The following is a 10,234-nucleotide window of genomic DNA, read 5'->3' as shown; positions in this document are numbered from 1 at the left end:
ATTCTTGGCACTCCAAATGTTACAGTACTATTCAATTTGGAGTGCCTCAAAAGAAAGCTTCTTGATTCTACATTCAACATCTTCTTTCTGTATGACATATTGGACCAGGAGAATCATGAACCTACAACCTTTGGCATCTATTGAGATAGGGAGCTATCAAGACAGTGACAGAGGACAATATAAGAAATATATGGCCAACTGCTGCATTTATTGAGTTATCTAATGCATACAAATTAAGACGGAGAAAATAATTCTAAATTTTTCCAAACTACTTCCTGAAGCATCTTGTACATGTATGTAGTTGTCATTTACAATGATTGTTCAAAGTTACAATGGCCCTGTGGGTTAAAGATGCTCTGTCCACGGGGTAACAGGTTTTGTACATAATAGGGTTATAAGTACTGCGTTTTGATCCATGAGGTTGTATTCGACTCAAGTAGATTTTTGCAGAATCGGACACCACAAGGCACAAGCCGAGTAAAATCAAAATCTACAAAAAACTACCAGAATCAAATATGACATTCCGCCATATTCGGATCAAAACGCAGTACTAATAACCCTTTTATTATATACATTACTGATTAGATGACTTAGAAGCCACATCTTTGCATAATAAATTTCATTTTAAGGATGCACTCATTGGTTTAATGACGTCAATTTAATATTGCGCAACATACTTGTTATGACGTGACGTCACAAGAGTGGTATACGACCGTATTGCACTGGAGCGGAATATGGGTAAAAGTATTTTGTGATATGTATTGCATGTGGATTGATGATGGGTATAAAATAAAGAATAAAATTATGTTTGGTATTCCATTCTCACTAGCAGTGTGATGAACTGCTGACACCATGTTATGAAAATTGATGGTCAAAGTATTTAAAAGACATTTCAATATTTCATACTTTAAAAACGTTATTCATCTCATCTTAGTCTACTCAACTTGCTTTGCTATGTACAAAAGTCTGCAGCAGTTATATGAATAGCATTAGACAGAAGGCAGTGCCTAATATTTATCAACAGCACTAAGTTATCATGGTAACATGTTATATGAATTGAATACCAAGCACAAATTAAGAGGGAGAAAATAATTCTTCACTTTTTAAATAAAAACAACTTCCTAATAGCATTGTGTATGCAGTCTGACATAGGTGTACAATGTAGATGTCTTTTACAAAGATTTTTTAAAGTATGGCCCTGTGGTTTAAAGCTCCCCTGAAAAAGAGGTGACAGGTTTTCTATATAGTATATAATTACATCATTGAAAATCTTCTCTGAAACTGCAAATAACAGTCCTTTGATATAAAAGGAATTGATCAAATTAAAGAAGTATGTATGCCAACCACGTAAATAAATTTGTACAAGTCTGATTTAACGATTTTGAGAAACTCAAAAGAACTATGACTTTATCTGATTTAACGCTTTAGCCCCCCCCCCGTCACTCTACACGCACTTTACTAGATTTTTCAAATTTCCTTTGCAGCTTGCAAGCAGTTTAAGTCTAAAGTTTAAGCTAGCCCATTAAACAGTGATCCCTTGTGATGTGAGCCGATTTTTTCAATGCTTAGAACATGGTTGTCAACATTGCCCTGAATTAAGCCCTAGTCCATCAGTGCTTTCAGCACTTTGATTTATATAGTTTCTGGTCCAGATCCATAGGTAGGAAGAACAGTTTCTGATCCTCGCCGTTTATTTCATTCATTTAAATACATGTATACCAATATATGTATAGCTACGACCCACTGATAAATATAGTCATATCAGCTTCGATCACAATTGAGCTAAAACAATTTTGTATAAACTAATTAAATCGACAGCTGGGCTTCTCCCGTCTTATGCCGATTTGATGGTTGAGCACTCAACGTGACAACAATACAATCTTACGTCTTCCAACAGCTCCTTGTTGCAAGGTCGTTGACCTTATCCTTGAACTGGTCTACATATACGGAAACCTAAACCAACTCTGTAAATATTACTCTTAAATTGTTTGTTCGACCCTTTCTTTAAAAATATGGCGAAATATGAGACTAAGAAATTTCTGTTGTTGTGTGGTTTTATAATGGTTCAATTCCTGGAGTATATGCTGGTGTTGTAAAAAATATTTTATTGGGTTATTATTTGTAATTCGCTGGAATAATAGTGGTATATGTCTGCGTGTCAATCGGTGTACCTTTTTACAATGAATAATTCAGATATAACCCCTTCTTAACACACATCTGCTACGTATGTTAGTTTAGGTATCATTGTACATGAAATTATTTGAGATAAACAAAACATTTGGCAAGGTAAACTTTTCATATTTTCTAAAGAAATTGGGTCACTCTTTTCCGAAATTGTATCGTGCTTTAAAATGTGATGTTAAAGGGACTAGACACAAGATGATATAATTGCAAGAAAAAACGTCAAAAACTTAATAAAATTGACATCGTTGAGTACAACGCATTGAATCTTACTTACTAATGTACATCGCTTACGGCACATACATCTTTTGCAGTTTTTGCGCATTTTTTCCAAATCGAAATTTACTGGGGTTGTCTACCACGTAAATCCAAGTAAGTTTAAAAATAGCGTGGGTATATTTATCTTTACTTATAAACAAATATGATCCATGATGGGCTATTCTAACGGGGAAACTCAGATGAGACAGCAACATTATTGTTGCGTTTTTTGTTTTTTTTTAAATGATGTGTTATCGCTCTCCTACAAGCCCGAATTGACAATGCATGCTTGTTTTGAAGAAATACTGCATCTGCCGATTTTTGGACCATCTGGTGTCTAGTCCCTTTAAATATATTTTTCTTTTAAAAACATAGCACCTTTCACGAGGTCATTACAACCGCACATGTGGTTAAGATGTTAACAAATACTCAGTGATACATCAACATAACCAAGTTTAACGCTGATTTAATTATGGTAATAACTATTGGTTTGTCATGCATGTTTTTGCTGAAAATATCTCTGTTTACGCAAGCTTCTTAATCAACACATGGTTTTTACATGTGATTGTTAGCACAATTATGACTAGATAGTGAAGTCATGCGTATTTCTATGGTTTATAAAGGGCAATATCATGTAGTTGTATTTTTACTGTTCCCCTAAAATACAAGTTTTTTATTTGAAAATAAATTAAAATGAGAGTCGTTTTTCTTGTAACTGTTCTAGCAGTGCTAGGAGTTAATTGCCAACGATTTCTTAATACTATGGATGGAGGTAAGATTTGATTGTTGCAAACATTTAAATTGATAACGTTTGAATAGCTCATATTTGAATAGCTAACATTTAAATAATGTACATTAAAATACCTCATATTAAAATAGCTCACGTCTACCTAACTAATGGATTGAAAACCTTTCATTTAAATAGCTAACAATTAAGTAGATAAAATTAAAATAGCTAAGTTTAAATGGTTAACACAAAGAGGTTATCAAATTTAAAATAATTTCGCCTATGATCAGAAGTTGTAAAGTAGCTCTTGGATCGTTCACGGTCGATTTATTGTTCATTCAAAATTAAACTGTTGACTATGATAAAGCTCATGCTAATACTATACTCGTCACATGCCATATACAAAGCACTTTTATTGCAATTAAAGCATGCATACTATATTTGTTTGAATCAGAAAACCCTCTTAGGTACTTAACACTAGGCGTTATTCACACACCTGTCGCCGCTGTTACCCCTCCCACTAGCCTGCCGCCGCTGTTACCCCTCCCACTAGCCTGTCGCCGCTGTTACCCCTCCCACTAGCCTGTCGCCGTTATTAGCCCTACCATCACCACCCTTTGCACTACTACTGCCGTTTTTATCAATCGCATTGATAATGAAACCTATCACATTGCCGATGATTACTTTCTTGTCGCGGTTTTATGAAAACTGCTTTTTAATCAAAATTGTGCAAATGTCAAACAAAAACGCCAAAAACGCGCAATCAACGACATTTTCGGCTAAGATCATTGACGCACGGTTTTAAACTTAAGCGTACGTGCAAATCAACACTATTTGTAAATGCGTCGTTTGCCATGCAATATACTTCATGAATATGTGTATACGTATTTGAAAGATATTAACCGGTCTTCTCTAAAACCTCTATTTACGTCACCAACACAGGTGTTTAAAATTGGATGATTGATTTTTTTGTTTATCATTTAAATATAAATATTGCTGCGGTTTTAGCTATTTATGGCGTCTTCACGATCGTGATAAATTAAATAAGTATAATATAAACAAATGTTGTTTCTCGTTTTTTGCAGGTGTACCAGGCTGTAACCGGAGAACGTGTGCTAGGCAACCATGCCCTGGCGGGGCGCAGCCAGTTGTCTACCCTGGGCAATGTTGCCCAATATGCCCTCCAAGTAAATAAAACTCTTCATTTAAAATGCCGTCTTTAAATGGTTACTATAAGAAATACTGCATCTCCAAAATAATTTGAATGTCTTGAAACGTTCAGGATGTCTTAGAATGAACTTAAATGAGAACAGTCTTAAGTTAATTACCTTTTCGCATAAAAGTATGTCTATCAAAAGGTAAATAAAAAAATGACATTTTCAGTTAACAAAGTACCCATTTTTATCAATTTGTATTTACTGCATATTGTTTGTTTTAGTTTTACAGTGTGTAAAAAGAGTTATATGTTTTCTTTTTTTTTCACTAAAGTGCCCAGGGGTGATGTTCAATATAAGTCTTGATTTGATAAAGCAATGGTATAGCTAGTTAAATTCATTATATAAGTTTTTATCTTAATTTGATTGAAGAACAATGTAGTTAAAAGTACTACAAGATAAATAGTAACAGACCGAATAAAGCCATTTATGTATGACCATAAGACTGACATATTTATACCAGCCGGTAGCTCATGCTTAGTTGCACAATGTCAACAGGTGGTGGAAAACCTGGTCGGTGTCCACCCAGACGAGGCACTGTTGGACTATGTCTCCATGTGTACGAGTGCACCGGAGATTTTTCTTGTCCCGGAAGTAAAAAGTGCTGCAGTACCGGCTGTGGTCGCCAATGCATGAGACCTGTGATTGGTAAGAATATTGCGTCTCTTTTTACTTTTCTTTTATACATGTATATTAAAAGAACAATGATGGTATGCAATATTTTGGATGTTCTTGATGTTGATTTTTTTTACTTTAATACGACTTATGTTGTTTTAAAGTCCGCACAAAATTTGTAATAAATGCAGTTTGTTTTGGTTGAAATGATATTAACTTACTTTATACATATACATGTATATACACTTTCTATCAATAAATGCCCTTATGAGTTTCTGAACATAATATATCAGAATAATTATAATTTATTAAAAATATTTTATTTATAAATTGCTTCATTCGATTTTTCAGAGTATACCTTCATATATTTTGTCAAAATAATTTACAAATGTTTGTATTTCTTTTACGAAAATTTGAAGCTGTATAAACATCAAAAACAGATATAAATATCATTTACTTAGTTCACTAAAATGCTAGATGGCATTCGTTAATAATTTTGTGTTAAAATTTATGATAATTATTTTTATTTGTTTTCTGTAAACTGTCCATATCATATCGTATAATACATTTTATTGTGTTGTTTTATATGCTTGATTTGTTTATATTGTATCGATCACGTGAGACTTTACTCAATATTGCGACACAAACATTTGTTTAATTGATCGTACGGTCCTAAGGTCTCACCTGATCAATGCTCGTATCATACGATCGATTTTTTGTTTGACTGGAAGTATTTTTCTTGGCTAGTTAAGATTTAAAAAAAAATCAATTTCTTTTCCGACACTCGATTTGTATTTAATTGAAAAGTGGTTTTACGCCATTTTGTTCATACGTATAGAAGTAATAGAAGATGTTTGCATGAATTTTGCACGACAGTTTTTGCTCAACCTTCTTGTTTGAACGTGCATCGACTTCACAATGTTTTTGCATTTTTATTTTTTTCAGTGGGACAATATTAATCGCCAGCCTGAACGTTGAAGAGAAGCGAATGACAAAGGCATCAAATCCCTTGTCAACTTTACGACATCTACCAATGTAACATGGAATAGTGTAGTATTGCATTGTTTTTATTTCGTGATAAATGACACGTTAAAAGTGTATTTCAAATGCAGAAAGATTGAATTGTTGTATAAGATGGAGAGTATCATTGAAACTAAATAACGTACTTGCAAACTGATGTTTTAGATGTTATTTATATGATATGTAATTAACACAATCTATTGTATAAAACAGATACAGATGGACACTGATTTTGGTGTGGACTCATGTTCTTGATGTTAACTATTTATTTGCTATGCATGTTGAATATCCTAGGAAATTCAAGAAAATGCAATCTGCCTCCGCTTTTACACAGGAAAAAAATGTCTGACTAGGCCAACATTCATTAACGGTTTAAACAGTTAGTTTTTCTGTTCTGTGTCATGGCGTTCACTATGTGCAATTAAACGGGGTTTCTGTTTAAATGGTTGACTTCTGGACTAGTTTCTATAGTTCTTCATATTAATTTTGAGTATGAGTTTTACAAGTAAGTCTCGAAACTGTTAATATTTGTGCTGATGTAAAATAAGTTCGGATCAGCAAAGTATTATCATCAAAACTATGTTTACCTTAATGTAAAACCTCAATTTGAAGACGATACTGAATATAGACCCTGAGTCTGAAACTTGGACGCAAGAGGATGGTGTTTATGGGGCTTTGTGTCATGGTTACGAACATTCTCAAGTCCAAGTCTAGACCCAGACTCTGAAAAGCACATTAATTAAAGAATGTTTATTACATTACAAAAATGAAAGTGAATAATTTACCATTTCAAAGAATCAGGCAACTTTCATCATCAATACTGAAATAGAAAAGTTACAATGAATTGTAGATTTGCAGTTTTGCAGTCTTAACGCAGACCTGAAACTGTTAGTAATCACTGCCCCTGGCCCCGGTATTACGTAAGAACCTTAGTCAGATCTCTAACTCATTCTTAATGATTGACATCAACCATATCGAGTCAAATCTCTTTTAAGTGTTCACAAAAATATCAGTATCCAACTCAATCTCGTGCTCAATAAATCAAGTTCAAGTGTTGCTACAGTGATGAGTCGCGCTATGAGAATTAACTGTGACCTTTTGCAATAAATAGCTGAGTTTGTTTGAGTTGGGATCTCTAATCATTTAAGTACTTGTGATTTACCTATTCGTTTATTATTATTTGTTTTATCATTAAGTTTCCTCAAGTTAATGCATACTGTGATAAGAATGACCTTTTACGTGTTTTTCTTTATTCAGAATTGATGGGATAAGAGTGAGGTGTGTGCACGTAAACTGGTATATTTACATCTCAACTTGCATTCCTTAAATGGACTGCCTTTCGGCAATTGCGTTTATCAATCGATGAACGCAACATCTTCGGATATGTTCGGATCGCAATTCATCGCGTAACAATATGCATGAACACAAAGTACGAGTGAAGTCCGAAGGAGTCCGAAGGACTCCACACACTTTGACCATCCCAATTGCGTTCATACCCCGATAATGACATCGACCCCGTAATTCATTCCTTAAATAACCCCCCAGTGAATTTACATTTCATTGACCGTTCCAAGGCGGTACCTTACCTTCTTGATAACCATATTTAGTTTTTTTATATGTAGTATATATGCACTGTGTTGTTTGTGGAGTAAAGTGCTATTGTTTCATGTATCTTGTTTGTGGTTTTTTTTATTTTTTGTCCTATGTCTTTGGTCTTTACCGTGTGCCACTAAACGGGGGTGACGTTTGGCTACTGAGCTTGTTTCTGTAGTTTTTCACATAAGAATTGTATCAGCAAAATGCTAACATTGTATGTTGTTGTCAAGGTATCGTACCGTGGCGGATGATCAGTTGTTATTACGTTCATTCGGCCTTACCTCACAGCAGGCTTTTGGGGGCGGTTTTGCACGCGCTACATCCTGTTGGATTTCTGGGAGTGCCATTTTGATTTGATCCGGTGTAACCTTTAGATGATTTTTGTAAAATTGGTAGGCAAAATATTATTATATTTTGTAGCTCTTCCGTTGTTTAAAATTTGTTGCGTTATACTCCCATATTGTGGACTGCGACGTGCGTGTCTATACTATACTATCCGGCATAACAGGAATTAACCTGCACAATACACGATGTGTGTTTGCAACGCAGATCTTATTTGTAGAATAACGTTTTAAAGTAAGTAATAATAAATAATTTTTACTCCAACACTTTTTATGGTAAAAATCAAGGAGGACAATGCTACTTTAAATGCATCTCATAAAACGAGTCGAGTAAGATATGTGTTACAGCTTCAAAACACTGTCCGTTTAAAAAACAAGCACTTAATGTTCTTGTCGAAAAAAAAGCACACAACTTGTTTTTTGAATACGAGGCGTCAAATGTCAACAGAACAGCGCAAAGTTCGTTACTGGACAAAATCTCGAACCATTTTAAAATTGACGGTACGGTCAAAGTACGCAATATTTTCCCTAGATATCATGACGCTCTTATTTAAGTCTAGTATTTTAAGGGGCTGTGAACAAGTGTGCAACATACGACTAAACACTTATGCAAACTATAGCCTATTAAGGACAATGCATTATGTTAAGCTTTGACAGTCACCAAAGAATGAAATAAGTTTAACTGTTTTGAAATAGAATCCTGCTCTTAATTCCAATTCAAACGCCACCGCGTACAGGGCTGAGCAACAATTTCAACGACGTCATTTCAGAAATTGGGTTACGTTCGCATACAATTTTGCGCATTCTTCTGAATAACAACAATATGTTGACATTTAATATCCTAAAGCATATTATAAAAAAGTTCGTTTCAGTGAAAGATCGCGTTACGTGACTCGTGAAATATAGCTCTTGTTGCTAACTCGGTGAAATATATTACGACAAACAGACATAATTGTTTATTGTCTTATACATAACAGTTTCTTTACAAAGCATGATAGACATAAGAAATAATTAATATGGTCACAATGACACATGGCATATTACATGGGAAACACTGTTTGTTATGTCTTTGAATACTCAATTTGAGTCTCTGAATTGTATTGTCTTTGTCAATACCTCAAAATGTCATGTTGTGTATGAATTTGAGTGAATAAATGTGTTGACTTGACTTTGAGTTTGACTTGAAACACTATAGACATAACAAAATATAACATAGAAGAAAAAAGTTTTAAAAAATACAAATGATAAATATCTTAATAAAAAAGGTACGTGGTAAATATCTGAAATAACATGATACTAGGGATCTGGGAGGCTTATATCATATAAATCATATTATGTATCATAAAAATTCTTAGAGTTCTTGTTAAGACGATGTTTTGCGATTTCATTAATTCAATAATCTTACATTGAAACAAACACTTATCTTCTTTGTATTTAATTATATACTATTGTTCTATTTTCCTGAACGAAAGTCAGTACATTGTATGCAATAACTTGCAAGCAAGTCATACAACATGCAGGAAAGAAACGTGTTGGGCCTTACACCTATAAAACAATGGAACACTTCAGGGACAAGTTTACAAGTCAAACAACTAAGCACGATCCTTTTTCAAGACACACCGATCAATTTGAAGCTTACATAAGATAAGCTTAAAAGCCATAGCAAATAATGGTAGTAGCTCTCCTCACCTGGTTGAAACAAACCGTAGTATGCTTTAATCAAGGAAAACGAGTAACATTTATGCCCAAACACAGTAGAATTTCATTTCAATATGTTTGGCCCTTCCACTGCAAGGATCACCATACACGGCATTGTCTGCCATCAAGAAGCATTGCTGTTGAAAGAAAAAGAAGATATTATTAATAAAAGAAGTAAAATAAGGTCGTATCAATATATCAACATATGCATAAATAGTCCAACTTCTTAAACTTGCGAGCGTTAGTTAAAATGCATAGTTTTCATCATAATGCAAAACTAAGCGTTCATCCTCATATGTAGAGCGTGCTCTTTCCTATATATAACTTGCCGTGCGAAAATATAACTACCCTAGGACCTATATATGCTAAATTGCAAACTTTCGTGGGCGATAATTTGAGTGAGCCAAACATTAAATAGTCTAAGTTATTTGATTTCGAATGGGATTGTTTTCCTATTCCTTTCTTTAAGGTATTTATATTATTTATATACTTCAAAACTATCGGTCAATATATAACTGTATTTCAATAACAATCCGGTTTTATTACGCTCCAATCCAAACATGTTTTATGTCTGACTGGCCTGT

At 33.9% G+C, this 10,234-nt stretch overlaps 1 protein-coding gene across 1 annotated transcript; it reads left to right on the top strand.

The window, feature by feature from the left end:
* The first annotated feature begins 3,022 nt into the window (after positions 1 to 3,022).
* LOC128205032 (perlwapin-like) lies at positions 3,023 to 9,120 on the top strand. Its single transcript, XM_052906425.1, has 4 exons — positions 3,023 to 3,211; positions 4,252 to 4,353; positions 4,879 to 5,028; positions 5,941 to 9,120. Exons 1-4 carry the CDS (start codon positions 3,133 to 3,135, stop codon positions 5,952 to 5,954), a joined length of 345 nt encoding a protein of 114 aa, XP_052762385.1. The 5' UTR covers positions 3,023 to 3,132; the 3' UTR covers positions 5,955 to 9,120.
* Positions 9,121 to 10,234: the final 1,114 nt, after the last annotated feature.

The sequence above is a fragment of the Mya arenaria genome, chromosome 10 (genome assembly GCF_026914265.1).
Source record: "Mya arenaria isolate MELC-2E11 chromosome 10, ASM2691426v1".
NCBI classification, from domain to species: domain Eukaryota; kingdom Metazoa; phylum Mollusca; class Bivalvia; order Myida; family Myidae; genus Mya; species Mya arenaria.
This window is presented reverse-complemented; position numbering and strand designations above follow the sequence as displayed.